This window comes from Neurospora tetraspora (genome assembly GCF_033439725.1).
Source record: "Neurospora tetraspora strain CBS 560.94 chromosome Unknown B0H65scaffold_6, whole genome shotgun sequence".
Lineage (NCBI taxonomy): Eukaryota > Fungi > Ascomycota > Sordariomycetes > Sordariales > Sordariaceae > Neurospora > Neurospora tetraspora.
This window is the reverse complement of record NW_026944388.1, coordinates 2,832,393-2,860,270: the sequence shown is the minus strand read 5'-3', so window position 1 is coordinate 2,860,270 and position 27,878 is coordinate 2,832,393. Positions and strand designations below refer to the sequence as shown.

Sequence of the window (27,878 nt, the reverse complement as noted above, 5' to 3'; positions counted from 1 at the left end):
CAGTCACGTTCTGTGGACTGTCTCGGCTCTTCGACTCAATTTCTGCAAACTCGAGAAGTCTTCATCATTGATTCGTGTTCCCTTTGGTCCTCCTCGCGCGCGTTCACATATCACTCCAACCTCGCTGGACAGCAGATCACAAAACGCAAAAGAAGATATTGGTATGTTTACATGCAGGTATTGGACTGACAGACTTAGGTCACCTTCTACACTCCCTCAGGCCCAAACAATCCCGAAACTTCAGGATCTCTGTCGGCAAAGACTAACTAACAGACACTATAGCAGGAACACCTGTTTATGGATGATAGAAGGTGTGATGCTTCGGTCTCCCCCTTGCCGCATCCCAGCCTGCCGAACCCGTCAAGATCGTCGTGGCGTCCGCACTTCCGCGTTTCGGATTGACACCGAGTTCTTGTGGCTCTGCCGGCGGATGTGCTGGTGATATTGGGGGTTCCATCCCATGAGGGTCAGCCGCTGTTGTTGTGGGCGTCCCGGACCCTGACCCGGTTTCGGTTACGGTCCCATGCCTTGACACAGGACTACCATGGTCACCTCTTCCAGCTGGTGGGACCTGCATCCAGACTCGCCCTTGGGAATCGATCTTGGTTTGGAGACTTTGCTGCTGTTCAGATATCGCCGACTCCGGACTTGTCAGCTCGTACGTTACTCCGTCTGGCCCCTGCCAGTACGTATTCCCTTCCAACTCTGCGGGCGGGCGAGGAACATTGGCAGAGTACACGCTACCCTCATGTTGCTGTCTCTGGAAAGGGCCATCAGAATACGGACTCGTGGGTGTATATCCGGTTGTAGCTGTCATCCCAGGGCTCCAAGGTGGCACATCCGAGTGTGAAGCCATAGTACCCAACCCGGCCCCATCGGCAAGAGGCTTCTCCCTCCTCCTCTTCTCGTCTTGAACCCTCCGTTGTCGATGTCGCCTGATAAACCAACAAGCCCCGACCAGTACCGCAACAAAAGCCACCGCCCCACCAACGGCAATTCCAGCAATTGCCCCCTTCGAAAGGCCCGGCCCTCCTCTGTTTGCATCAGAACTACCTGTCGCGCTCGGGACACTGCGCGTCGCAGTTCTTGCCGCAAACTTCGCTTCCCTAGTCAGCAGGACACTCAAATCCGGATGTGCCCAGCCCTTCTCAGGCTCTTTCTTGGTCGCTCCGCCGTCCTTTCCACCACCCACCGCCTTTACCACCACATCCGGCACAACGTACGTGGTCATATTCGGGTTGAACAACTGCCACGGTTCCTTCTTAGCATTCTGCTCGCCTAGGTCGAGATTATGTGTGCCGAATTGGGAGGGTACGTCGCAGTCGGTCGAGAGAGGGAAGCTTCCCCCTATAATCAGCATTTGGGCCTGAGAAATGACGTTGCAGGTCAGGGAGTGATGGGGGTAAGCTCCCCCTTGCTGGTTATTTTGGCTTGGGTCAGAGTTGCCGGAGGGCTTGGGATAGAGCTTCAGCCATTGGAAGGAGGGAATGGTAAGGATATATACGTCGTCGTAACCAGGGTGGTTATCCGGGGGAGTGGAGGCGCCGCCATATATATATCTGTTGGCATCTTGTCAGTGACACCACATCCCCAAAAAGGGGGTCCAAGAGGGGTTATCAGAGAGCACACTCACATGTTGTAACTGCTCCTATCACCCGCCCACGTCGCGCCGGCGCAGAACCGTCTCCTCTTCCCCGGCACCTCCCCCGTTGCATTCTGCACATACCACTTACTACTCAGCACATCATACAGATAAATCATCTCCATCGGCTGGCCTTCCGTTGTCACATTCCCGCTCTTTTTATCATCCTCGCTCTGGCTCTGCATCACTCCCCCAAAGTAAACCAACATCCCGCCATCCCCAATGGGGATGAACACCGTCGCTCCTTCCGCCCTTCCTATCTTTACATTCCCATCTTGATCAGGCCCCTCGTTTACCGACCACTGCCCCTCATCAAAGTCAAACTTCACCAACGCCCCCGATGCCACTCCCGTCGAATTCCCCGTACTACCATCAGAAATCCACCCACCAAAATAATACCCTTCTCCCCTCTCTTCCACACTGACCCCAGCTCCATACGACACTCCGTCTATCTTCACCTGATTCGGGTTGTTTTTGGGGGCAGCCAATTCCCATCCTTCCGAGACGGCATCAAAAGACCATAACGAGGGCAAGTAGTAGTTTGAAGCGGGAAGCGAAGGAGGAGGTTCGCCGCCGAAGAGGTAAAGTCGTTTGTTGAGCTGGTCAGCCCAGAGGGCGGCGCCGTGGACGGAGGGGACGGAGGAGTTTTTTGGTGGGGAGGTGGACAAGAGTGGGGGCATGCCGGATTCGGTGATGGTTGTGAGGTCGAGGTAGAGGAGGGCGGTGTCTGTGAGACAGATGTCAGCGAGGGTATTGCGAAAGGGTGCCAAGATCACTCACTTGTGTAGTTAGCTGGATACTGGGAGATGGGGTTGTAGTTGATGAAGCCCCCGTCTATGTAGAGCTTGTTGTCGATCACGGCGGTTTGGTGGCTGAAGATTCGGCAGAAGTTCTTGATGGGGTCGAGCTGGGCGTGGGAGCCGTGGATGAGGGTGAGTAGTATTGACGTCAAAAGGAGTGTCCTTGAGAGAGTAATGGTAACGAGTGGCGATCGTGAGGGTCGTCGTCTCTTCGATAACCCCCCAGGACGCGACGACGGCGCCCCTAGGAACTGGGTAGGAGTCATGTTGACAAGTGAGCGACGGGATCAGCCCATTTCATGCCTTTTCTCAACCAGGGCGGCGGCGGTGGGCGCTCCAGCGACCTAGAGCTGAAGAGTAATCGGACAGCACTCGTCAAAGGTCAGAACTGGAGATGTCAGACGGAGAAGATGGTAAAAAGCTGAGTGAAGACAAGACACCGAACGAATGACTACTATGGACGTTTCTATCGCACAACTAACATCGAAAAAACATTGCGGTGCCAAGTTTCTGCGCCAGCGAGCGTCGGAGGAGACAAATCTAACGGTGATCATCTCCCAAAACCCCAACATAACCTGCCCGAAAACCTGGTCTCCTCATAGCCACGGGGAGGCGCTCCGGTGGTCTCGAGAACAAGAAAGCAGCCAGTCGAAAAGCAAGACGTTAATTGAAAGGTTCAGCCCAAGTTCCGCAACATCAGTCGTACAAAAACTGCGTCCGATACCGACCAAGCGGTTGTCTGTAACCATGATTGGTTCTTAAGAGACACTGAGACTGTATAATGGTGTGTAAGACGAGAAGAGGCGCAGGGGTATTCCAGACCCGTATTCCTTCCAGTATTGGGCTGATGATGCTCGATCGGCAAATGCGCGATAACCCGGATTAAACACATGTCTGTTTTGTACACGAGGTCGTACGCCTCGAACTAAGCTAGGCAGTATGCCACCATCCTGCCATTTTATACTCTATGATAGACAGTAAGGTGGGAAGAAGCAAATGCTTGGCTTTTTCCTGCCCCGATGGATTTATGTCGTGTTCCCCCATTCCGCGCGGACTTGATCCAATGATATGCTGCTCTCCCAGAGTAAAGTCTCAGCTTTCATGTACATACTGGAAAACCCGACGGCTTGCAACCCCCCTTGCCCTGGGCCTTGATCATTTTCTTTTAATCTACAGGGCTGAGGAAAGGCGGAGTGGTGGGTGAATCAAAGCTGAAGATTTCGAGATGGTTTAACGTGGGAGCCAATACCAGGTGGTGGTTAGCGAGGATTGTGCGACTGTAATATTATATACGACTTCTTTGGCACTACGTAGTAAAATGAATAAGTTTGAACTAAGGCAGTACACTTTGGCTGACGTTACTGCAGAAAGGCTACTTTGACACAATGCTGACAATACTGACAATACTGACGCTGACAACACAAACACCTAATCCAGCCTGTCGTAGACAAAAACACAAAGCCGACCCAGTCTCTCCTCAAACCTAGCTCGACGACCCTTCTCCCGACCGCAAGGGAAGCTCATCATCATGAACGGACACCTAATCCGCGTTCTTCTCTGAGGCTTCTCCTCCTTCTTCTACTACATCTTCTTTTTCCTCAAGCTGTTCAGCACTTCTACCGTCCTCCTCATCTGCTTCTGCTTCTACCAGCTCCGGACACTCAAGAAAGAACAAATCGGCATATTTAGTAGGCCACAAGTCCGCTGGAATCTCGAACCTCAGATCCACCATTGCCAGACGGTTAGCGATGGATCTGAGAAAGACAAAGACCGTGGAGACGTAGTATTCGTCATCAACACTGTGACCGTTCTTGCTGCTGCATGAGGCCAGGATGACATCGTTGCACTGGGAGACGAGCCAACAGCCTTCTTCTGAGTGAAGCAGGGGAGCGATGATGCGGCGGACTTGGTGGAAGGAGGCCTGGTTCAGGGCTTCTGAGAGCGAGGATGGGTCGTAGTTGACTTCTTGCTGGATGGGGTATTGGGCTTTTTCGATGCGGTGAAGTAGGAGGTGAGTGACTCTGCGAGGGTCGGTTGAGTACGAGTTGGGTATACCTATTTCTTGGAGGTCGGTCGTGGTGAGGAATCCGAGATTTGGTTCATGGATGCCTGGTTCCAGTGTTGAGGAATTGGAAGCGGTACCGAGAAATGCCACCGACAGAACATCACGCTCAGTTATCCGGCAGTTATCGAATGGCTTCAACTGTGACTTCCATTTTGCTTTGGATTCAGCAACAGTTTCGGCAATGGAGATTGTGCGTCTCACGATTTGCTCCTGATCTGGGTCGAGGTGCGGCCACTGCTCTCTCTGTGCGGCTGCATCATCTGCGTTGAACGGACGAACAAAGGGATTGTCGTGGGCGTCCAGCTCCAACACCAGGTCGGAGATTTGGTAGGTTTCAAGCTCGACCGTTTTCGCAACAGCTCGCTTGTGGCCGAGATTGCTTGAGAAGTTCCTCATTCTCTTCCATTCCTCAGCAGTTCTGTGGTTGGGAAACTTTGTGATGTACTCCCATTGCTCAATCGTCCAATGGTCGGGAATTCCTCTTGCCAGCTTTTCTTCCCTTTCATCGGCGGCGAGGTGTTCGGGTGTCTTCTTGGTCATTATCTTCCAATGGTCTTCCGTCAGGTCTTTGCTGCTTCTCCGTTCTTTCTTCCTACGCTCCTTGAGGTTGCCATCTGCGTCGAAGAATATCTTTCTGAATTTGTCGAACTTGGAGTTGCTGCCAAGCCGGAGGCTTCTGAGGTAGGTTCGCCCTGGTTGAGGCCTTCTCAAGTCGACCTTTTTGAACTTGAGGAAGTCATTGTGAGTTTGGCCTACTCTCAAGCGCCTGAAGTAGGCTTGGCCGAACTTTGCGGATCCAAAGTCGATCTTCCGGACGAGTCTGTTCATCAAGCGGTCCTTCACTGGGATCTTTTGAAAGCGTAGAAAGCTGTTGTTGTCTTGGCCGACTCTTAGACTTCTGAAATAGCGACCCACCCTCATAGCTCGATCTCTCATGAGACTTGCCTGACCATAGCCTCTGACTCTCCCCATGCTTCTCAACTGGCCGAATCTGCTGTGCTTGAAAGTCGGGTGGTTCATAACCCATGTATTCCAGAGGTTGATTCTCGCCTGCCTCCTTTCAGCTTCGGTCTCGGGATACTTGACGACATTCTCATCATCGGTCTTCGTATGAAGTCCATCTTTGTTGTTTGTGGACCTTTGTTGATCTCTGCGACGAGCCCTATTCCAGACGTAGTTTGGGTGCCTTTTCACCCAGTGCTTCCAAAAGTACCGGTTCCTAAGCTCCCTCATCTCCTTTCTGCGGACTCTTAGGCTTTCCACTTGAGGCTCATCCGGCGCAGCTTCGACCACCCGGATGTCCCCGGATTTCTGAGAATTTGGGGTGAAAAAGGAGTCACCGACATCAACCATACTCTCGGTGGCTTTCTCTTTCTTCTTCCCTTTGGGCATTATGGAGTAGGCGGCCGTCTGGACTCGCTGAAATGCCCGAGGGTGCCATCTTGGTGAGGATATTGTGAGTAGCTGAAGCCGAGATGACGCAGGCCAGCAACACCTCAGATGCGGTATCATGCCTACGGTCCACTTGCGCGTGAGACTTGGTGATCCAACATTGCCTGACAAGATACGCGACGACTGTAGGCGTTACTGGCGGCTGGGAACTGCTGTGATTGGGAGAAAACGAGGCTGGACTTTGTATCACCACGGGCAACTCGAACTGTGAAGAAACACAAGGTGAGTATTAAATGAGATTCAAGGTGTGAAGCTGGCAGCACAGGGCAAGAGGGCAACGACGAGAAGGAGAGCAATCAACCATCAATCACTCGAGTGAACCCCTCCTTCCCTAGGTCTTGACCGGTTTCACCCTCCCGCGGTGCCTTCCATTTTCTCCTCATCGCCTCGACCGGTCTGCCCAATACTCCTTCCAAATTGGTTGCGATGCCGTGTTCTGTGTAACAGGTACAAAGGTACTTCGTGGTGGAAAGTTCAGGTCTGGTCGAAGACGGCATGGAGAAAGAACGAGGCGGGCCGAGACGTTCAAGTCCCCTCTTGGCGTTGCCTGCAAAATCCGGGGAAGGAGCGCTAAAGAGCCGCTAAAAGACCCTGTAATGATTAGCGCTAAACCTGAAAAACAGGCTGTCATGACCCACTTATCGCATCACTCTATCGCATACAATCGCTGTAGAAAGGCTTGTTCAGCGTTCCACTTTCCATCCTGGCGAGCACTGGCGCCAGCGCGTCCAAGACCACCTTCCAGGCACAACACCGCAGCTTGTTTTCTTTCCATTTCCTGTTCGTTGACACAAACCAGATTTCGCACCACAACCACGCAACACATCTCGACATCATCACCACAATACTGCAAAATGCCTCCTGCGAAGAAGAGAAAGACCGAGCCTGAGGAGAAGGCGGAGATCACCCAACAAGAGAACGATGTCGCCGAACCCACGACAGAACAAACTGTGACCGATTCCAAGGAGGAGCCATCGGCCACAGAAGCAGCGCCCGCAACAACGTCATCTTCATCACCACCAACAGAAACCACGACAACAGCTCAGTCCTCGTCAACCCCATCCGCATCCACCTCTGCTGCAGACTCTGCGGCCGCCAAAGCTCGCGAGCGTGCTGAGCGTTTCCGCGCCCTCCAAGCCCGCGCCAAGTCATCCTCGCAGCAAAATCTCAAAGAAGCCACCAAGGAATCCCAACGCCTCCAGAGCGACCCTAGTCAACTCACTGCCCTCGGCCGTCGCCACGCGATCGCCTCCCACAAGCTGCTGAAAGCCGACATTGAAGATGCCGGAGGTGACTTTGAGCGCAAGCGAGCATGGGACTGGACAGTCGAAGAATCCGAGCGGTGGGACAAGCGCATGAAAAAGAGAGAGGCACACCGCGATGACACTGCCTTCCGCGACTACAACCAGCAAGCCGAAAAGTCCTACAAGCGGCAACTTCGTAACATGGGAGGGCCCGATTTGGAGAAGTACACGCGCGAGAAGCTGGCGGCGATCGAAAAGGCCGCGGCGGCTGGCACATTGGAGATTGTCGAGACAGAGGATGGCGAAATGATTGCGATTGACAAGGATGGCACCTTCTTTAGCACGGCAGACTCGACGCAGTTCGCGCAGCACAAGCCCGACAAGGCGGCCGTTGATCGATTGGTGGCCGATATGCGTAAGGCCGAGGAGGCCAGTCTTAAAAAGAGGAGGGAGCGCATGGCAAACAATGGCGACGATGCGGACGTCACGTACATCAACGAGAAGAACAAGCAGTTCAACCAGAAGCTGTCGAGGTTCTATAACAAGTACACGGCAGAGATCAGGGACAGCTTCGAGAGAGGAACCATGGTTTAGTCGAGCTGGCTTCATGCGTAGAGGACACGGCGTTGATGGATTGATTGTTGGTTTTATTATGTTAAGCATCATCGTTTAATACATTGCGAAAGTTCATCATCCTGGTATAATACAGTCCCTTTGAAGCGATCCTTTGCTCTTAAAGCATAGTTCTCCTCCAACCCTTGTTCGCCAATGTCTCCATCTCGGGGACCTCGACCGCCCCCTTAACCGCTGTATCGTCCAATCCTTCCACCACCGCCTCCGCAACCAGATCTGCTTTGAGAGGCTTCGTCCCCGCACTCCCTAAGAAGCTGGACAGCACTCCTCCCGTGGCCCCGTTGAAGATACTTCCCGCCATCGTCATCGCCGCCAGCGGCACCGTCACCGGCCGCGAGCTATCGAACATGAATCCCGGCCTGAAGAACACACTTTTCATCTCGGGGAACTCGCGCGCAATTACGTCCTCCGCCTCCCTCTTGGTCGAGATATACCTGCTCGGCAGGACGGGAGCTCCTCCCGCAGCCGAAACGAATCCGAAACCCTTGACGCCCTTGTTGGCAGCCTCCTTGGCGAGCAAGATCGCGCTGTCGCGGTTCATCATCTCGTAGGTCAACTGGTTCGCATTGGTCGGGGGACGGATCTCGTCACCGGGGCGACGCTCGAGCGGGTTCGGGGTGTGACGGGGCGAGAAGGCCTTCTGGAGCCCCGCGAGAGGAGACTCCCGACCGGAGATGACGCCCTTGTAGTCGGCTTCGAGGAGGATACCCATAGAGTGAACGACGTAGTCCGCACCGTTGAGGATGGCGATCCATTCGGCGGGGCGGAAGATGTCGGCGCGCTCCCAGGAAACGGCGGTCGACCAGGAGGGAGCGGAGGGGGAGGCGGATACGGAAGACCAGTTAGGCTGGCCGGAGCGACTGGACGGGGGAGAAGTGGTTAACTCAACCGCTTGCATAGGTGTAATGATCGGTCACGGAGGGTAATGTTTGAGTTTGGTACCTAATTGATGTCACATCCCATCCTCTGTGGACAGCGGCCTGGCAGATCCTGGAGCCGAGGAAACCGTTGCCTCCGGCCACGATGAGCTTCTTTGCAGCGGACGACATGGTGATGCTTGCTTGACGGTAGCACTCAGGAGAAAGATTATATCTCAAGAAAAGTTTCAAAAAAGCTAGCTGGTCAGAATTGGGAGATTTATCTCGGGATCCTTCTCAGCTATAAGCTCAAGCTTTCTTCCCCGGTTCTCTATCCGTAAAGTAAACAATGGAAACCCCAGGCGATTGCATCATGGGGAGCCCCGATCCGTTATCCAGACTCGAAAAATCCTTATCGAACGAATATTTACAAGGGTTGCATTGATACTTTTCGATAAATTCACAGGGGCCAAGGGCCCGCTAAACCCCAGAGGGAAAGGGAACCTTAACAGCTTCTCTGCCCCGCATTCAAGGCTGGAACACGCCCGACTTTTTTCTCCATTCTTTCATGCAGGTACCTTGACGGTGTCGCTTTTGTGTAATCCCGTAATCGTCCCGTCATTTTGTTCATCTTTGCGCCGTTTTCTTTACTCTGATATACGCTCCCACAAAAAGCTGTCTTGTTAAACTCTACTCTCATATCACGACTTACGATTGCTCAGCTATATCGCTATTGCTGAAGCTTCACCAATTCTCCCACCGCGTCTCTGTAAGACCAGCGCGAAGCAGCGCGAATCTCTACACCCTAGACAGCTTTAAACCATCCACAACCATCCCAGCCAAACACGATGGCACCACCGACAGGCAAGCGCGTCAAGGGCGTTCAAATACTCCGACCCTTCGTCTACGGAACAACAGCTAAACCCTTCGACGAAAAGACAAACCCCAAACCGCCCGGCGTTCCAGATGATCACACGCACTCCTGGACCGTCTTCATCAAGGGCATCGACGATGTGGACATTACGTACTGGCTTAGGCGCGTTCAGTTCAAGCTTCACGAGTCCATTCCAAACCATGTTCGAAGTACGCCTTTACCCCCGATCCTCTTTCCGCCACCATCTCTCATCGACCTAAGCTAACCAACATCTTCCTCCCGTCCAGTGGTAGAAGGCATCAAAGGCCAGCCCTTCCAAATACACGAGACCGGCTGGGGTGAATTTGAAATCACCATGAAGCTGTACTACGTCCCCGAATCCTCCGAGAAGCCGCAAACGCTCTACCACCACCTGCGCCTGCACCCGTTTGGCCGCACCGAAGAAGAGAAGGAAGCCATGCGCCTCAACGGCGGCGAGGTCATCTCGTGGGTATACGAGGAACAGATCTTCAACGAGCCGTACGAGCCCTTCTACGAAATCCTCACCTCGGGCGCCCTCCCGCCCTCGGCCTCGACGCTAAAAGACGGCGGCGGCGGCGGCGGCGGTAGTGGCGCCGCGACGCCGACCAGCGCAAACACGCCCGGGGCCAGCAGTAGCAAGGGCGGAAACAAGAAGGGTCATGAGAGGAGTCACTCGCGGGCGAGTGTGAGCACGAACAAGGACGGGAAGAATAACAACGAGCCGAAGGAGGAGCCGTTTGTGATACAGAGGTCCGAGGGAGGCGTGTTGGAGCGGAGCGCGATGATTCCGCTTGTCAATAGGCCGGGGCAACCGTTCAGTCGGGAGACGGAGCAGTTGGAGATTCAGAAGCTCAAGGAGGCGAAGCTGAAGGTGGATGAGATGAAGAAGCAGATGATGGAGGATTTGGAGAAGAAACAGAAGCGGCTGGAGGCACTGAGGGCGGAGAACGCTCAGGCTGCCTAGAAGGAAGCCGAGGAGCGTGCAGCGCGGAGGGCGAATCGGAGGCTGCGTTTGTTATCATATGACTCGGATTGGGTTGAGTTGGAATAAAAGGAGTTATGGCGTACATGGGTGCCAAAGAGGCCGGGAGTCACAAATGCATTGCTAGAATGTTGGGTATGGGAATACGGCGTCTTATCGTTCATCATTTAGAATGTGTTACAAACCAGCACCAAACCATTACAGTCACATTTGACAGTCCATCTCGCTCTAAACCCCCACGTCAACCTCGTGGACATCTCCTCTCAGCTCGACTCCTCCCCCTCAACCTCCCTCAAACACCTCGTCCCAACCCTCGGCACCTCCACCTCCTCATAATACCCGCCCTCCTTCAACACATCGTCCATCCCCTTCCAATACCCCAGCTTCGCCTCCCAATTTTTCTTATCCAAATCCGCCAGCTTGGCTTCCACCGTCACCTCCCTTTTTGAGTCTTCTGATATCCTCACAAAACAAGTACAATCCCTCAACGTCATCGCCAACGCCAGCTTCTCCTTATCCGTCGTCCCCTCCGGCGCCGGGTCTAAGCTCCCTTGCGCGTCCCGCAGCTTGGGCAGCAAGGAATTGGTTTGCAGCCAGTGAACCAAAGCGACGCGGTAGCGCTCGTTTACTTGGTCCATTCCTTGTCTTTCATCGCCGTCAAGAGAAACAGCCGGTTGCACACCAATGGGGTTCTCCCTCGTCGCTGGCTCGGTGTCCAAAGAAGCGGAGGTGGCGGAGAGGTTCATAGACGCAATAACGCGAGCTAGAGAAGAGGGCGAGGACTGAGCGGATAGATACTCAAGGGGGCAGAATGGTGGGTTACTGGTGAGAGCGGATGAGTCTTCGGTGAGGGAAGAAGAGGAGCGAAGCGATTTGTGTAGGCGGTAGGCTTCGCGGGCGCAGTTACGGCAGCGCGTGGCGCTGGAGGGGGCGGAGGGGGAGGGGGTAAGCCATTTGGGTTTGAATTCTAGGAGGAGGTCTGTTGGTGATTCTGGGGTTTTTGTGTTAGTAAGGGATTGAGGAAAAGGGAAGGGAAGGGAAAGGGGGACAAACTCTTCCTCATATCCTCAACCAACATGCCATACTCCGCCTCGGCTACCTTGGTTCCCTGGAAATCATACCTGCGCTGCAAGTCTTCCTCTGCTAGAACATCATTGAGCTGCGAGACGATGGAGTTGTCTAGACGAATAAGGTACTGCTGCACTAGATCTTCCTGAGGGTTATCGAAGAGTGGGCTGATGGATGACTCCCAGTACTGAAGGATTTCGGGGTGGGTGAAGGCTTTGGTGTTTGCCTTTGGTACTCGTAGGAGTTTTCCTGTAGATGATGTTAGTATTGGTGTTTCGACATATGGTAAAACAGGGGTTGAGAGATAGTGACCTTGTAAGATGCTCAAGATCTTGCTATCGCCATCATCTTGAGTGGTGGTGATGTCTTCGGGAAAGATAACCTCAAAGACTATGTTGGCGGCGCCTTCGCCGATGAACTTGAACTGGCAGTTGGTGCCTTTCAAGTGGGCTAGGTCTGCTACTGGTTTTGGTGACATGATTATGCTTACTGTACTTTGTTTGCAACTTGAACAAGGGAATGATCGTGGTTGGCTTGTTGTTTTCCGTTGGAGTTGCTGATTGACAATATGACGTTGAAAGGAGGAGAGGTTTCAGCTGAGGTAGGAATTGTTTCAACATGTAAACCAAAACGGGCGCAGCAAATGAAGTGATGCCTTGGCAATGATGAGCTCTACACTACCTCTACGAAAGGGCGACCCTGAGGGCCCTGAGATCTAGAGTGAAACTTGACTGAGTTGTTCTTGCCGCCGAAGATCATAGGGCAATAAGGAGGGAGTTCGTCTGATATCATGATGTTATACGTCAAATATTATTGATTCTGGCTTGATTGTGTACGTAGTCCCTGGCCACTGCAGTTTCTTTGGGCCCATGGTTCCAGATGCTTTTTGATTCAAGAGACGGATATGAAAGAAGAGATATTCCATGCATCTACTTCAACCACAGTTGAACTGAGAATTGGACATTCAGCTCAATACAAAGCCGCTGTGATGTGTGCACAGTGCAACGGCGTACAAGCACAGGGTAGGTGTTTGGGGAACCTTTACACAGTACGTACCCCGTACCCCGGAAGATACGGCGTCCCACCGACACCGGAACATCGGTTCATCTTCATGACCCCCGCCCGGTGCCCCGGAGAGCCCGGTCTCCATCTCGAAACAATACAGTACCCCAGAAACCGAGGCTTCCCGAAATGTGACGGTTCTGCCGACGGATCCGATAACGACGGATAACGGACAAGATTCATCAGTGCCCAGGGCCAAAGAAATGTGGCTGTTCGGCTCTCTCACAAAGCACACGATGAGTAACCCCTCACGGATATCGACGGGGCCGTGTGCCTTCCTCTCCACAGGGTCCAAGTCGAAGGGGTCTCCGGGCCCTCCCTGCCTGGTGAGGCTTACCTTGCCCCTCCGCATTCCCGAGGCTATCAGGGTCCACTTGAAGGGCCCTAACCGCTCAGTCCGTTCCAATGACGGCCGAGACATTGTTTCTTGAGGATGGGATCGGTCATTGAGGATAGGACGACTGTGGATCGATGGGACAATGCGTCAATGCGATATGCCTAGGTTGACTTTGAATTCTGCGTTGGATCATTTCCCCTCATTCTCCTGGGCTGTCTTGGATGTCTTGGTGGGAGGCTCCGCGTCGTCATTGGCGAGGCCGCTCGGGGGTAAAAGTGCCCTTGCGTGTTCCATGTGTCCAGCTGGCTGCTTCACAACAGCAGGGCAAGAGCGCACCACTGCTGCCACTGCATCCTTCCCATGGCATCGAGTACCTTCCGCAGAGCATCCGCACAGCATCCGCATCTTCTCCCGCCCTTTCCACTTTCTTTTGTTTCGCCAACGGCTGAACGGCCTGCCCCGATTGAGCAGATCGAAACACTGCTATCATGCGGTTGCAGCTACCGTCCCTGAAGAGACGACATGCCACCACAACTTCAGTTTTGTCTTTGACGTATGGAAGCCCACCTCAGTGGCGCAGGACCGGCATGTTGACAGCGTCCTTGCCAGTATGACGGCTGTGGGGCTGGTTGGTCTCGCAGGCGTCACTCGATCACAAATTGGGCGTGTTTCAATGCGTACCTTGGACTTAGTGTCTCGCATTATAGTACCTTTCCTGAGCCTTCATTCTTCCTGACCGCTTCCATGTCTTATGCAGTGTAAACAATGAATAAACAATGCTATTCCTCAGTTCGATTGATGAGCAGAAAGTTGAGCATATCAAGCGCCCAGTTGTATCGCCCGCTCCAGCCAATATCAGCCCACTGAAGGACTGCCAAGTGAACATCAGTGACAGCGTCAGAAGCGGGTCCGGTGCCACCCGCACTGCTACCCCCAAGCCACACAGCGTCCCACGTACCTCTACCACCTGCACCCTCACACACGACAGTCACACTTGCCTGCTTCTGACTGCACGAGAGCAGTCTCTGCAGTGAACGAAGGAGCGAAAAATTTCAGAAAAGGCCCGCCCACAAAATAGCGTCATGGTCATCCCGTCCACATCCTGACTCCATTGTAATCTCGGTAATCTCCAACTCCAGCCGACCTCAGCACCTGAACATACCTACAACACCCGCTACCAACTCTACCAATTCCACACCAAACCGCACAACCTCTGACTCCCAAGTCTTTTTTTCCACAACAAACCTCCGATCGGAGTCGAATACCCGACTGTTACCACTACAGCGCGACCGAGTCCGAGCGCATCATCGAACGCATCGTGCATTCCGGGTCGCATTCCGAGTTCCGTCATTGCTGGCAATTTGGCCAGCAATCTTCGACGACCCGTCCATCCCCTCCGCACCGACGGAACCGACCATATTCAACACCCGTCCTCCGATTGCCATGTCTGGTTAAAGACAAAGCCAACTTAACATGGCCTTCAACTTCAACTGGTCGCCGCTGACGGCCGACGCCGGCTTCTACGAACGGGCACGCGACCTCCTCACGACAGCCCTGAACAAGTCGCCCAAGCCTCCCATCATCGTCGATGACATCTTCGTGACCGAATTCAACCTTGGCTCCGTGCCGCCCGACCTGGAAATTCTGGAAATAGGAGATTTGGCCGAGGACAGGTTCCGCGGCATTTTCAAAATGTGCTATTCAGGCGACGCCTTCTTGACTTTGGCAACACGAGTGCAGGTACGGCTTTTCCAGCATTTCTTGTCATATGCTCCCTCGCACCATATTCGGACCTTTGCTTTTACTTTTTCTCTCCCCACCATTCGTCGAGACAGCTACTGCGCAGTGCGCAGTGCGGCACATGGATATCCGAGGAACCATTGGACGAGCGCTACGAACTTTTGCCAACACCCGATCCCCGACGACATGGCTCCACTGTGGCTAGTGCTCCGGACATGGGACATGGGGCTCTTGATGATGACGGGGATCATGACGATTGCTCGGATCAAGGGAGCGGCAAGTGCTCAGAGCTCTGGCAAGCTCAAGACTGGTGATACACTTCATGTGTAGATCACAAACACAACGCAACATGACTTTCAGAAGACGACTTCTCGTCCGTGTTTCAGCTGGCTTGGTCGCTCGCGAGAAATCCCGAAAGCTGGAAATTTTGCTGGTATCCTTGGCGCCTTGCCTCAAATTTCCCAAAATCGCCTAGCAGGGGTTTCTCGTCGAGCGGTTCAGGTGCTGCACGTCTTCGCGCTACACCAAAACTGTCCAGGGTTAACAAGAGTGATGCTAATGAACCAACTGATAGGCGAACCCGCTAAACACGTACATATCCGCCAAGCCCAGCTTCACGTCACCAGAACCCCTGACGGCATCGTCATCGCTTACAATACCGCTTCAGATCACCCTGTCCGAAATCAAGCTGTCGGCCTTCATCATCCTTGTCTTCTCCAAGCAAAAGGGTCTCACAATAGTCTTCCGAAATGACCCTCTCGAATCTCTCAAGGTCTCTTCGACCTTCGACTCCATTCAGTTCGTTAGGGACTACCTCCAAAAAACCATCGAGATGAAGTTGCGAGACCTGATCATGGACGAACTTCCAGCAATCATCCATCGTCTCTCGCTTCAACTGTGGTGCCCGGATCAGGTTCCAAAGGAGGACGAGGAAGCCAAGGAGGAAAGTGATGCGGCGATAAACCCGCTGGCAACACCACCACTGGACGCTGTGGATGCGCATGGCCATCGTCTGGATCCTGTCGAGATTTCGTCACTATCTCTTGACGGTGGTCCCGAGACACAATCGTTGTTCTCACAAAAGAACCTCGAAAAGATGGATGCCCTTGCCAATGCTCACCGTACCTCATCTCTAATAGCACCGAACATTCTCGAGGTAGTGTTCAGAGCTTGGGCTGGGCAGTCTGACAAGGCTGATGCCACAGCTACTCCTTCGGCATCTACGCCTAACCTCCACCGGACGTCTTCGTTCCAGGGAAGTGCTCATACTTACACTTTCTCAGACAACAGCAGTCAGGCTAGTGGTCACGCTCCTTCCAGGCCGACCTTGGTGAGTATGGGGTCCGCCACTACGGGCTTGTCTCTGGGCTCTGGCAGGCATTCTAAGGCGGGCCGCAAGAAGAAGACGCGGGTCGTCAACCTGCGTAGCAAGACGGCGGCGAGCGAGCCTGTCAGCGAGGTTGGTAGCACCAGCAGTCAAGCTGGCGATAGCGGGTCCGAGGCAGCTTCGACCCGTGCACCCATGTCTGAACCTGTCATTCCCACAACAATACGGGAGGCACCAGAAGATGATCTGGCTGCATCCCAGAGCAAGGTGAGGTTCAGGCCTCCCACAGACGCCACCACATCTCCCAGGGCTTCCGAATCGTCTGGTTCTCGTGCTGCTGTCCCAAGTGTGCCCGTGACTGCCCAGCCCTCGCGGGTTACCTCTCCCCAGGAACATGTGTATACTCGCCAGCCTTCCATGTTCCCCAGCAGCCCAGCTCCACAAACGTCAGCGCAGGAGAGGCCGCCGTCGTATTCCAGCAGAGCGTCCGAAAAGGCCGAGGCCACTGCGCCAATCTATGCAGACGGCAAGGCCCAGCAGCAGCAGTTCCAGCAACAGCAGCAACAGCAGTGGGGACGTGCTGGTCCACAACCAGATATGTCCTCGGTGATTCTTGAGCAAGCTTGGATTACCAAGATTGCGGGTGAGATTGCTCGCCGTGTGTACGACGAGAAGAACCGCAATCCTGGTTTCTGGGAGGATAGCCACCAGCATGATATTCCCCCACCGGCTTATGAACCGAGATAGATGAGCCTGGGGACTGTCATGTTGCGGGCGTTGCTTACGCTCTTCTGTGTGTCGATCACATTTTGCTGTACAATGTTTTCCGCTCCTCCTTTCTTGTTTTTTATCAAGCAAGCGGGTTTTACTCTTTCTTTTGTATGATTTCCAACGGCGTTTCGGAGGGGTGGGGTCACGAACTGGAACCCCGTGATCGATTACTCTTTGATTCTCACCGCTTTTCTGACGGTGGCACATTTGGCTCTCTTTTTCACGGATTGATATCATTGGTTTGCGGGTTGGTGGTGGGCCTACAAAAAGAACGAACAACACACATAGAAAAGGGGGTTTGGTTAGGTTTTCTCTTTTCTGTTTTCTGGAGAGAGCAGTACCTAGTGTACTTCTAGAGAGGGGAAGAAGAAAGAGATGATGACTGTAGGAAGAGAAGGGAAGAGGGAAGAAAAAGTTTTTGGTTCTTTTTGAGATACACCATGAGCCGCCACAACCAGGCAAACGGACGGATAAACAGATGAAGAAGGGAAGGGCCGATGAAGATGGATGATGGTACGGGAAGCATAGGATTACAATACCCCAGGGTTGTTAATGCGACTCCTCACTCCGTTTTACTACTATGGAACATCCATATGAACCTGTGTCGTGCCAACGTTGTTCACACTTTCAACTACATGATATTTGTTGCGATGCTAATCCTGAGCTGGCTGGCTCGCGCTGTCTTCATCTTCCTCATCCAATGTTCACCATGGTAGGATGAATCAATGCCATGTGTATTGCGTACTGGAAAAATTACTGACATTCTATTTTATGTTGTTGTTGGGTATATCTTCAAAAAGCTACGAGCTACTAGTCTGAGGTCTAATCTCTCTAGCAAGACTTTCGCTAACACATCCAAAACCTAAACGCCTCTAACCTTTCAAGTCCCATATCACAAACCACCATATGCATGCATGCATGCAGTGCATCCGCTCCATCCATATCCAACCTCTCGCTCTTCGCTCTTCATAAAAACAAAAAAAAAAAAAGAAAAAGAATTAACACCAACGACATCAGATGCCAGCAACACTAAAACTGGCCAAACTCCCCACCGACAACCCACCCACTTGACACATACTCATGAACCCCCCTGCCGCCTCCCTCTCGCCCTCATCCACCCACTCTCCGGCAGCCATCATGCTGCTCGTACCCAACCACCCGTTCGTCAATCCAAACGGCAACTGCACCACCAGCAGATAAAACAGATCGCTATCCACCACCGCGCCCTTGCCGCGGATATTGCAAAGCAAGTACATGGGTAAGAACACCAGTCTCGCTACCGCCACGGCAAAAAGTGCCAAGGGGCGATCGCGGAGAGAAAATGGGAGGAACATGGGTGATACCCGGCCGAGCAAGTCGCCGAGGTTCCAGAAGAAGAAGCCTAGGGGGATGAAGGCGGCGGGGGCGAAGATGGACGACGTGCTGCCTCCGCCGGCAGGAGAGGTAAAAGAGGAGTCGGGGTCGTGGACGGACAAAATCTTGGCGGTGAAAACGGGGAAGAACATAGCTACCATAAAACACAGAAAGACAGAGACGGCGATCCAGTTCAGCTTGCGCAGGAGTTGGGAAGGGCTGACGAAGTGTCGATGAAGTCGCTCGGCTTCCTCGAGGGAGGTGATGGATTGCGAGAGGAGCTGTTGTTGGGTGTCTTCGTCTTGCATGAGGCGGGATTCGACGAGCGCGTTGTGGCGCGTGACGAGGGGGTAGAAGGCGATGAGGGTGGCGAGGGAGATTATCACGGCGGTGAGGAAGTAGATAAAGGCTGAGGTGCTCGGTTGTGCTTCTGGGGTGTTGGGGGTGCTACTGGCGAGGGTTGTTGTTGTTGTGTTTTGGGAAGGGTTGGATTCGGGCTGAGGGACCGCGAGGTAGGAGATAATTTGGGTCAAGGGGGGTAGAATCCCGGCCACGCCATGGCCGGCCATAATGGCTTGGGTGTACTCCGGTCGACCGAAGCTGGCGGCGAAGGCGAAGGCGCCGTTTTGCATCATGCCGGAGGCCCAGGCGGAGGCGCCGACCATGAGGAGTAGGAAGACGAAGTAGGTGGTCGCCGAGACATCGCGGAAAGCGACGGTCGAGATGGCCAAGAGACCGAAGACGGCGATGGTGACGACCAGGGAGGCCTTGATGCGCAACGGGTAGTTGGCTGAGGACTGGATGTTCATCAAGACGATAAGGGCGAGGATGTTGGCGGTTGTCGAGACGGAGAGGATGGCGGATTGGGAGTTGGCCAGGATCCATTCATTGGATTCGAAGCGGGTTTGGAAGTAGGGGGCGGCGGCGAGGAACATGTTCCTATGTTGACAATGGGTGGTTAGCAACATTGTTTGAGGAGGTCTGTTGAGAGGGCATAACAACATACCATGCCCAGAGCATAGCGACGCCGATCAAGACGAAGATGGAATACTCTATCCATGAGAAGGCCGCCTGGTCTTTGCATGTCTCTCCCTCCTCCTCGGATGTCGACGAGTCGTCAGTCAATGGCTCGTACTCTTCGTCTGTTGCCTTCACAGGCGTGAGGAAGTTCTTTAGTCGATCCATGGTAGTTGGTGGTTTGTTATCACGGGTAGCTGTCGTCGACCCTTCGAGATGGCTGGAATCTCCGTTTGAACTTGTCGGTATGGGACGAAGTCTAATGCTTGTCTGATCGGCCGACATCCAATACTGTCAACGTCCCTGATGCCGTTTTTGAAATGTCGAAAGTCCGCCTTTAAAAAGAGTGTTGGGAACCGCCTTGGCCGTCCTCCGCGATTCAGCCCACTTCCGGTGTCGGCTGCCTGTTTCCGCTCGCCGGTTGTGTGTCTGATTCGACGATTTGATCGTGGAGAATCGCGGGGATATGGATCAGATCGTCATGCGTCGGCGACACGGGATGATAGCGCGCGCACACGTCGAGATGGATGGGGATGGATGGGATGATAGGTGTGTTGAAGGTGTGTCAGCTGCACCTTGATGGTTGCCCGTTGTCGCAGGTCCGCAGGTCGCAGTGCCTAGCGTTATCTCCGGCTGTAGCCTTATCTGCTGCGATAGGGGTCTGCTAACGTCACAGCCATACAAGTAGGCGCAGTTGCAGCGGGAGAGTTGCAGAGCGCTCCGCCAAGTCCAGCACACGTGGACCCCGAAGCGGTGCCCCCACGGCGTGCTTAGTGCCGGCGGCAGTAGCACTAACACAAGGCAATGTGCCGGGAGTGCATGAGTGTTACACTTCTCCAACTTCACTTCTCCAACTTCCCTTCAGCTGCTCGATCTTTCAACACCAAACACGATATCGAGATTACGAGGCGAGGGCGGGTATGACGAGAATGTAATGACACACATCTCGGCCTCTCTTTTCCGTTTGTGCAACCAGCGATCTTCAGCTGACGCTATCCGCACACGACTGCTTTCCGAATATCACCATGGACCATGGGCGAAACCAAAGGAGACAACACCACGCCACCATGATCCGGACATCACCAGACTTCGACAACAACATTCCCCAAGCCAATGGCTTGATGTGGAAAGGTCGGAACCCCCTTGGCAAACCATTCTGCAGCCACCCACGCGACCCAGAGTTCCTGCGATGCACCATGTCGTGCATTGTTGCCATTGCGAAGAGAGCAAAAACTCTTCTCATCCTTCAACTCATCAAGTAGCAAGGATTCAAATTGCTGTGGCATCTCGTACTTTTATCAGATTAAGTACTAGTAGGTAAAGATATGTACAATAAGTTTAACCCCCTTGATCCAAAGACCAACCTCCTTCTGGATAATGGACATTCAAACAAGCTCAACCATCCATCATTTGCTCATTAAGCATTACCCTTTCCTCCTCGCTTTGTCTTTCCTTCGCTATCAAATCTACTCCTCATCATCATCACCATCAACAGAGAAACGCTCAAGGAACTTGAAAACCTTGAGGCCCTCCTCAACACCCTTGACAACCTCATCCTGAGCACCGGCATACACACCAGCCCCCTTCTCCTCAACACCGACGCTCTTGAGCGCCTCCTTAGCGCTGCCGACAGCAGCAACGGGCTTACCCCAGCGGTAACCATCGGTGAGGATCTGGCTAGGACGGCCAGCGGGGAAGAGAGGGCTCATGGCGCCCTTGCCGCTGAAGACGCGCTCAGCGCCCTCAGCGACAACAACGGCATCGAAGCCGGTAGCATCAGCAGCCGAGTAGGTCTGGTCAACTCCCTGGGCGAGGAACTCGGCGACGACGGTGACCTTGAGGCCGTCCTTCTCGAGCTGCTCCTTGAGGGCCTTGGCCTTGTCGAGGGAGTCACCTTTGGTGGTGGAGAGGACGCCGACGCGGAAGGTGGCGATGGTGGGCAGGGTCTGGTTAAAGATGGAGACGCCGCGGGTGACGTTGTTGTGGTAGTAAGTGGGGTCGGGCTGGGGGGCCTCGAGGCCGAGGACGACGGCGACACGCTTGGCCACGTCATTGGAGACCTTATTGAGCTGCTCGAGAACGTTCTTCTTGACCTGCTCGTTGGTGACGTGGCTGGTCTCGAAGCGGATGGCGTTGATGACGAACTGCTGCTCGACGGGGGTGAGCGAGTTGAAGAAGAGACGGGGCTGGGTGTAGTAGTCGTCGAAGGTGGCGCTGAGCTCACGGTTCAGGAGGCCAGAGGCGGTGCGGCCGGGAGTGGTGAAGAAGCCGCGGCCGACGGTCTGGTTGGCCTGGGCAGGGTAGCCCTTGTTGAGGTAAGAGGGAGTGTAGTGGTGGATGTTCTTGTGGATCCAGGCCTGGCCCTGACCGTCGCGGTGGTTATTGTGGACGCCAGAGACGGGGCGGTTGATGGGGAGCTGCTCAAAGTTGGGGCCCTTGTGGCGGTTGAGCTGGGTGTCGAGATAGCTGTAGAGACGACCCTGCAGCAGGGGGTCCTCGGTGAAGTCGACACCACGGACGATGTGGCCGGGCTGGAAGGAGATCTGCTCGGTCTCGGCGAAGTAGTTGGTAGGGTTGCGGTTGAGTGTCATCTCACCGAGAACCTGGAGAGGAGCGAACTCCTCGGGCAGGAACTTGGTGGCATCAAGAAGGTCGAAGCCGTAAGCCTGGGCCTTCTCCTCATCAACGAGCTGAACGGCGAGCTCCCACGAAGGGGCGTTGCCGGACTCGATGGCGTCCCAGAGATCCTGACGGTGGAAGTCGGCGTTCTTGCCGGCGAGGACTTGAGCCTCTTCCCAGACGAGAGCGGCCTTGCCCTGCTTGGTCTTCCAGTGCCACTTGACGAGCTTGGACTTGCCGTCCTCGGTCACTAGGCGGAAGGTGTGCACACCGAAACCATCCATGTGACGGAAGCTGCGGGGAATGCCGTTGCCAGACATGGCCCAGAAGAGGGTGTGGAGAGTGGAGGGCTGGGAGCTGAAGAAGTCCCAAGCGGAATCGTGGGCGGTGGCGGCCTGGGGAATCTCGTTGTCGGGGCTAGGCTTGACGGAGTGGATAAGGTCGGGGAAGCGGATGGCATCCTGGATGAAGAAGACGGGGATGTTGTTACCGACGATATCGAAGTTGCCCTCATCGGTATAGCTGAACTCAAGTTAACGCCCTGTTCAATAGGTGAAGGGAAGGGTTGTTATGTGGTAAACATACAATCTCGTGGCGAAGCCGTGAACATCACGGGCGGTGTCGGCGGAACCCCTGAAACCGGCAACGGTAGAGAAGCGGACGAAGACCGGTGTTTGCTTGCCCTCGGCGCCCAGGAAGGAGGCGGCGGTGATGTTGGACCAGTCGCCATAACTGGTGAAGATACCGTGGGCACCGGCACCACGGGCATGGACGACTCTCTCGGGAATCTGGTATCGAAGTTCACGTTAGCTATGATTTTTCATGCTAATTGCGTCATGACAGGGAAGACATACGCGCTCATGATCGAAGTGCTGGAGCTTCTGGCGGAAGATGAAGTCCTCAAGCAATGTTGAGCCCCGACCACCAGCCTTCAAGCTGAACTGTTCCCCAACATTGCCGCCGAAATCTGTCGTCATGAATTGGCCGTTGTCGTCGACCTCAACCTCCTTCAACCTCTCACGGGCGTCAACCTCGCCGCCCTCGGCACGGCGACCAAGAGCAGAAGGGTCGGCAAAGGGGCATGCCGCCAGAGCAGTGCCAATGAGGCCGCTCAACGGTAGAAGAGCGTTGACACGCATGGTGTTGTGCTGTGTGGTGTATAACTTCCAAGTGAAGGAGTATACAATATCTGTGTTTGAGGGGTATCAAATGAACAGATGGGGAGAATATGTGACTATATTCTATCCAAAAATATGGATATCTGGTGAAGGACACAGAAGACACACAGAGAAATATCTCGGGTGCCGGTGGCGAGAGAGGCATTACTTATATCAATCCCCCCTTGCCATGGCTGAACAGACAGACAGAGAGAGGCCCCATCCGGGAAGCGATCACGTCTAGGTATCGGGCTTTGCCAGGATCAACACGAGCGTCCCCCGCATAGCCCCATGGCCGTCCGAACCCCCCATGGGAAAACAAAAACGCACGCATCAAGCATGTGTGCAGGCAAGGGTAGGGGGGACTGAAGACGGGTTCTGGCATAAGCCGGAACAACAAAGCTGCCACCCCCACAGACATGTAAGTGCTGACTTTCGACTGGTGGGATGGCACTGATGGACGTGGACTCTTGATGGAGTACAGTTGCACTGAATGGAGCATGGTAGCTCGGTAGATGTGCACCACATAGGGCGAGGAAACGGACAAAAAGGTACGTTACACTACTTGTACACGTATAAGTAGATCAGTGAAGTGGCCATGATTCCCAGGTGCAGGCCACAGAGGTGTAGACCGTTCGTTCTGGAAGCTGACAAATGGTACAGTTTGAGCGTGAAGGAAAGTATACGGAATGCAAGTCCCAAGCAATAGTTGTAGGGCTTTTCTTTTCTTTCACAGTCCCGGTCACTGGGTTCTGCCCGCGGGCATTCTCATGATCCGATATAGGTATTGTCGGGGAGGGCCCACATGAAATGGTCCCCGGCCGTGTGTGAAATGTAGGTGCCGAAATGTATCGGTCCGCCTTCTCTGAGTGGTGCCTTGGTTCGGTTGCCAAGCCGAAGAGAGATGATGATGGACGGCGGAAGAACGGGCTGGGCCTTGATGAGGCAGGAAGGATGATTCCTTGCTGCATGGATCCTTATTACACCAAATATGTGAGTGAGATATTGTAAAGAATCACACAGGAGGAAGATGGTAAGTTGTATTATGTAGCTTGTACATGAACGAGATGAGGCTCGGAAGCTTTTGGAGAAACCGGGAAAAGTTTTGACTGCTGAAAACTCCTGCAGGGAAGGGATAGCTATGCAGCTATGATAGCCCGGATCCAAAAGGTTTCGGTTTGGTACGCGCCACTCTGGTGGACTTTTTCTCTTGGTCCATTCTTCGCATGGCGAACATGCTCTAGCTCCATCATGGCCCGTGAACATGCGGCCAGCGGCTGGCCACGAGCATGAAGAAGCCTGGGAGCATGGGAACCACAAGGGAAGCACAACTTTGATAATCTGATAATTCGAAGCCGAGAGTGGTGGATAGGAGGATACTCTCATGTAAGTCATCCAGTCACAACAGCTACTGTACGACCGTGACACGGCATGGCTGGGGAAGGATGAATGGATTCTCTCATCTGCAGGGCGCCGCGCCGTTCATGCTCAGATGATACCATCTTGCTGGGCCCAGAACTTGGGGTTTCTCGTTGATGGCGATGCCACAGCGGTGGTTGAGAGCTCAAAGGTGGGTTCCCGGACGCCGCTTTGACTTTGAGGAAGCTGATGTCGTTCTAGGTACAACGTATGGAGTACCAGATCCAAAGCCCATGTTTTTTTTGTCATCCAACGACCCGTTCGGCGTCAGCCGGCTAGCTGATTATCAAACTGGATGCCCGCGTGTGGCATGGGAATCACACGGCGGCGTTACCCGAACCGCAGAAGCACACACCTCTTTGTCGTGGTGCTATTCACAGTATCAAAACCACTTGCTCTATGAAAGCCGGACCTTGCTTGTTGTCTTTACTTTCCGCTTACAGCACCGCGGTGTGGAGAGACTTGGGGGTAAGCGATGCCGTGGTGGAGCCTTTTGCCTTATGAGGATATCGATTCTTATGAGAGGGGGTTGGCAAAAGGCTCCACCATCGCTTACCCCCAATTATATCAGGAAAACGATATCTGACTGTCCGTCTTACTTCCTGTCACCTCCCCTGTGTTCGACGTGTCATTGAGATGCCGTTGAAAGGTCGAGGGGACGTTGATCGAGTTGATGACCCTCCGCGCCTTATCACATTTGTTTAATTCAAACAACTCCCGTTGAAGTCCCGATCCCGCGAGCCCGCGAACCCGCCAGCCCGCTAACTAAAAAGGCACTACCCAAGCGATCCAATGCCGCCTCTTCACCCCACACCAACACAGGGACCGCTGGGGTTGCATCGACTTTGGAAAGTTTGGTTGTAGTGGCAGGCGTGGTGGCGGTGGTGATGGGACATCCGATTGTGGTGATGGGCCGGGTGGTGGCGCCCTGGAGGTGCCGTACCTGCAGTGGTAGCGATTGCCGGGTCCCCGTTCATCGTAGCATTTTTATACACCGCGAAGATGACGGGAGTTGTTCATGGAAAATGCTTCCATGATTCCATCAATCAGCATGTCTGTCATGTTCACGTTGATGCTGTTTCCGTTGAAGATCACCAACTTGGGGAGTGCTCCGAGACCACAACCACAACATTGTCAACGCAGGGACTTCTGAGCTTCGAATCTTCTGTCATCGCCGCTTGAGACTTATTCCCATTCTGAGCCTCCTGCATGATTAACCCGATTCGGTTGAGGCTCAGCAATCAACCTGAACCATGGCTCACCAGCGTGACAGAGCCAGCAGAGAGCTTCGTTCCCCTGTGCCCTGGATCCCATGACTCATTCCGTTAAGGCATGCCAACGGCGTAGTGAAGCCATTTCCGAGTCGCTAAGATGCTTCTATATCAGACCGCCATGCCATGGCAACCTTCCCGACTTGGATCTTGGTATTTGATAAAGAAGGAAGTGTCGATTGCGTGCCATGCTTTTCAGACCGTCTCACGTCTGTAATTCTCGTCTTTCCTTGCACTCGGCCGTCTGTAAGTGATTCCCAGTCATCCCGCCAAGATCGTGACGGTTGTCACAGTGGGGTCGCAATCCGCAGATGTGCGTGATGTTGTCATGGGCGGTTAACACACCGACGGGACCTGTCTGCGCATCAAACCAAACCCATCGGAGGAGAAAAAGAAAAGTAAAAATAGACCAGACAGCTAGTCACCGTCACTGTCTTTGGTCATCACAGTTGTTGACTAACGATGACTTCTTGTTATAATGAGACGTTGGGTAGATTTAACAGCTACTATCCGGTACAGCTATCCAGTTCAAGTCAAAGTTCCTGTCATACATCAACACTTCATCGCGGGGCTGGCTGGAAAAGAAACGACACAAGACAGAAAAAGGGAGTTTCAAAGTCAAACATCAGTAACTACCCGTACGTTTGCCACACTAAAGACTGCACGCCGGAATACTATTGCTGTACCAGTTAGATAGTCGTGATAGCTAGCTGGCAAACATCGCCCAAACTTCCTCGCCCAGCCAGCCAGCCTTGTCCAAATGGAATAATATGTCTCTGATATGACCTCGGGAGTTCCGTTGCGCATTGGTTGTTCTTTTCACGCATCCAACATGCGGCATGATATTGCAAGCCTCCATCGCATAGGACAACGTCGAGGGTCATCCATTGATGATCGAGCTTGGCTTCCAGTCCCCGCTGTCGCCAGCATACGCGTCCTCATCATCTAGGCTTCTTGGCGTGCAGTGATGAGTCTTCCAGCATTGGGGAATTTTAGGCTCGCGATTGTACAGAGGCAAACTTTATTCGGGCGAAAGGCGATGTTCCCGTCGTTGCTTCTCTGGGGGAAAGAATGAAGAGGGGAAATCTATCCGGGTTAGGGTTAATCACCGAACCTCCCCTCACCACCAATTCGACATGGCCAAGTTCCTAGCCGTGCTAGCTTCTGACACCGTCTCCCCTTGGCATCAACCAACCTTTTCTATTTTAAGATTTCTCTTCGGGAGCTAAACTGAAGCATCGGACGAAATGCTCCAGAGAGGAAGGTACTTCTGTCAATCATCAGGTTCCATGTCGGCCGGTCTGGAAGAAAGAATAAAAATGCATCCAAATCTTGAGGAGGTTGGAGATCCTGTTTCTTGAGACTTCCTGTGCGCTTTTCCGTGGAGTATCAGAGTCGAAATTCGAACCAATATCAAACTGAAATTCTCTGGGATCCTGAATCCGAATTCGAAATCTGCGAGCAAACATTCATGTCACTCAAAAGTCCAGACAGGTATGTACGTACAAGTCACAACAGGCTCATCCCCGTACGTAACCCTATTTCCACCTCACCTCATTCGTCCCCTCCACAATCCACATCCCATCAACAACGGGGCGACTGAACGGGGCGGACCGGGACACTGTATGGGGCCGCGAGCAAGTTTTCTTATCCCAAATTGTTTACCCAATTCTCGGTGCTTTTTCCGAGTCCATGGAATCGGGAAACTCTTGCGATTTCGAAGTTCGACACAGAAGAGATCGAACCACGTCACCCACGCCACCACCGCATGTCCGCCTGTTCGTCTTTGCCTCATGCTCGGAGATATCGGAATGTCCTCTCCATGATCCATACTATGGAGACAAGCACGCACGAAAATCGCGCGACCTCGCACGGCTTGTTGAGGAGCCAGACTGGATCCGGCACATTACTAAGCGGTTCGTGAAGAACTGCCGATGTTCTGGAAGTTCTTCTTCCATCGACGATCACACTTGACGTCCGACGATGGCAACTGGCTTTGGGTCTTGGTCTTCATCGCCATCGGTGTGTGTCTCTGGGGGGCATATAAGCTTCTCACAACTGATAACAACTCGGCATGATGACCATGCTTTGTGGAAGAGTACATATCGGTCGCCCCGTCTCACTACCAAAACCGACCATGTCGACGTTCACATGTGATCTGGCTGAT

General features: G+C 53.5%; 12 protein-coding genes across 12 annotated transcripts; 4 read left to right on the top strand and 8 right to left on the bottom strand.

Annotated features, from left to right (window-relative positions):
- Nucleotides 1-295: 295 nt before the first annotated feature.
- Nucleotides 296-3,184, bottom strand: B0H65DRAFT_529606 (uncharacterized protein; the record flags this gene model as incomplete). Its single annotated transcript, XM_062828911.1, has 3 exons — nt 2,423-3,184; nt 1,634-2,369; nt 296-1,559 (listed from the first exon to the last, which is right to left on the bottom strand). The coding sequence occupies exons 1-3, from the start codon at nt 2,706-2,708 to the stop codon at nt 296-298; spliced, it is 2,286 nt and encodes a 761-aa protein (XP_062679698.1). The 5' UTR covers nt 2,709-3,184.
- A 560-nt stretch (nt 3,185-3,744) lies between these two features.
- On the bottom strand, nt 3,745-6,499 carry B0H65DRAFT_473361 (uncharacterized protein). The gene has a single exon (XM_062827203.1). It carries the CDS (start codon nt 6,017-6,019, stop codon nt 3,983-3,985), a length of 2,037 nt encoding a protein of 678 aa, XP_062679697.1. The 5' UTR covers nt 6,020-6,499; the 3' UTR covers nt 3,745-3,982.
- Nucleotides 6,500-6,575: 76 nt separating this feature from the next.
- On the top strand, nt 6,576-7,841 carry B0H65DRAFT_473360 (SYF2 splicing factor-domain-containing protein). Its single transcript, XM_062827202.1, has one exon. The coding sequence runs from the start codon at nt 6,589-6,591 to the stop codon at nt 7,795-7,797; it is 1,209 nt and encodes a 402-aa protein (XP_062679696.1). The 5' UTR covers nt 6,576-6,588; the 3' UTR covers nt 7,798-7,841.
- B0H65DRAFT_473359 (uncharacterized protein) lies at nt 7,842-9,063 on the bottom strand. The gene is made up of 2 exons (XM_062827201.1): nt 8,779-9,063; nt 7,842-8,696 (listed from the first exon to the last, which is right to left on the bottom strand). Exons 1-2 carry the CDS (start codon nt 8,883-8,885, stop codon nt 7,937-7,939), a joined length of 867 nt encoding a protein of 288 aa, XP_062679695.1. The 5' UTR covers nt 8,886-9,063; the 3' UTR covers nt 7,842-7,936.
- A 142-nt stretch (nt 9,064-9,205) lies between these two features.
- On the top strand, nt 9,206-10,780 carry B0H65DRAFT_529594 (protein AF-9). Its single transcript, XM_062828910.1, has 2 exons — nt 9,206-9,776; nt 9,855-10,780. Exons 1-2 carry the CDS (start codon nt 9,542-9,544, stop codon nt 10,550-10,552), a joined length of 933 nt encoding a protein of 310 aa, XP_062679694.1. The 5' UTR covers nt 9,206-9,541; the 3' UTR covers nt 10,553-10,780.
- Nucleotides 10,781-12,612, bottom strand: B0H65DRAFT_473352 (inositol-pentakisphosphate 2-kinase). Its single transcript, XM_062827200.1, has 3 exons — nt 11,951-12,612; nt 11,624-11,887; nt 10,781-11,561 (listed from the first exon to the last, which is right to left on the bottom strand). The coding sequence occupies exons 1-3, from the start codon at nt 12,114-12,116 to the stop codon at nt 10,834-10,836; spliced, it is 1,158 nt and encodes a 385-aa protein (XP_062679693.1). The 5' UTR covers nt 12,117-12,612; the 3' UTR covers nt 10,781-10,833.
- Nucleotides 12,613-13,024: 412 nt separating this feature from the next.
- On the top strand, nt 13,025-13,867 carry B0H65DRAFT_269557 (uncharacterized protein). The gene has a single exon (XM_062822735.1). It carries the CDS (start codon nt 13,180-13,182, stop codon nt 13,771-13,773), a length of 594 nt encoding a protein of 197 aa, XP_062679692.1. The 5' UTR covers nt 13,025-13,179; the 3' UTR covers nt 13,774-13,867.
- A 424-nt stretch (nt 13,868-14,291) lies between these two features.
- Nucleotides 14,292-17,112, top strand: B0H65DRAFT_269536 (uncharacterized protein). The gene is made up of 2 exons (XM_062822734.1): nt 14,292-14,777; nt 15,352-17,112. Exons 1-2 carry the CDS (start codon nt 14,511-14,513, stop codon nt 16,849-16,851), a joined length of 1,767 nt encoding a protein of 588 aa, XP_062679691.1. The 5' UTR covers nt 14,292-14,510; the 3' UTR covers nt 16,852-17,112.
- A 776-nt stretch (nt 17,113-17,888) lies between these two features.
- On the bottom strand, nt 17,889-19,413 carry B0H65DRAFT_444713 (nucleoside transporter-domain-containing protein; the record flags this gene model as incomplete). The annotated part of the gene is made up of 2 exons (XM_062825695.1): nt 17,889-19,167; nt 19,235-19,413. The coding sequence occupies 2 exons, from the start codon at nt 19,411-19,413 to the stop codon at nt 17,889-17,891; spliced, it is 1,458 nt and encodes a 485-aa protein (XP_062679690.1).
- A 1,186-nt stretch (nt 19,414-20,599) lies between these two features.
- On the bottom strand, nt 20,600-23,096 carry B0H65DRAFT_269394 (putative catalase 3). The gene is made up of 3 exons (XM_062822732.1): nt 22,719-23,096; nt 22,450-22,652; nt 20,600-22,386 (listed from the first exon to the last, which is right to left on the bottom strand). Exons 1-3 carry the CDS (start codon nt 23,001-23,003, stop codon nt 20,712-20,714), a joined length of 2,163 nt encoding a protein of 720 aa, XP_062679689.1. The 5' UTR covers nt 23,004-23,096; the 3' UTR covers nt 20,600-20,711.
- Nucleotides 23,097-23,559: 463 nt separating this feature from the next.
- B0H65DRAFT_269407 (uncharacterized protein) lies at nt 23,560-24,520 on the bottom strand. The gene has a single exon (XM_062822733.1). It carries the CDS (start codon nt 24,414-24,416, stop codon nt 23,790-23,792), a length of 627 nt encoding a protein of 208 aa, XP_062679688.1. The 5' UTR covers nt 24,417-24,520; the 3' UTR covers nt 23,560-23,789.
- On the bottom strand, nt 24,510-24,689 carry B0H65DRAFT_430859 (uncharacterized protein; the record flags this gene model as incomplete). The annotated part of the gene is made up of 1 exon (XM_062824906.1): nt 24,510-24,689. One exon carries the CDS (start codon nt 24,687-24,689, stop codon nt 24,510-24,512), a length of 180 nt encoding a protein of 59 aa, XP_062679687.1.
- Between the last annotated feature and the right edge of the window lie 3,189 nt (nt 24,690-27,878).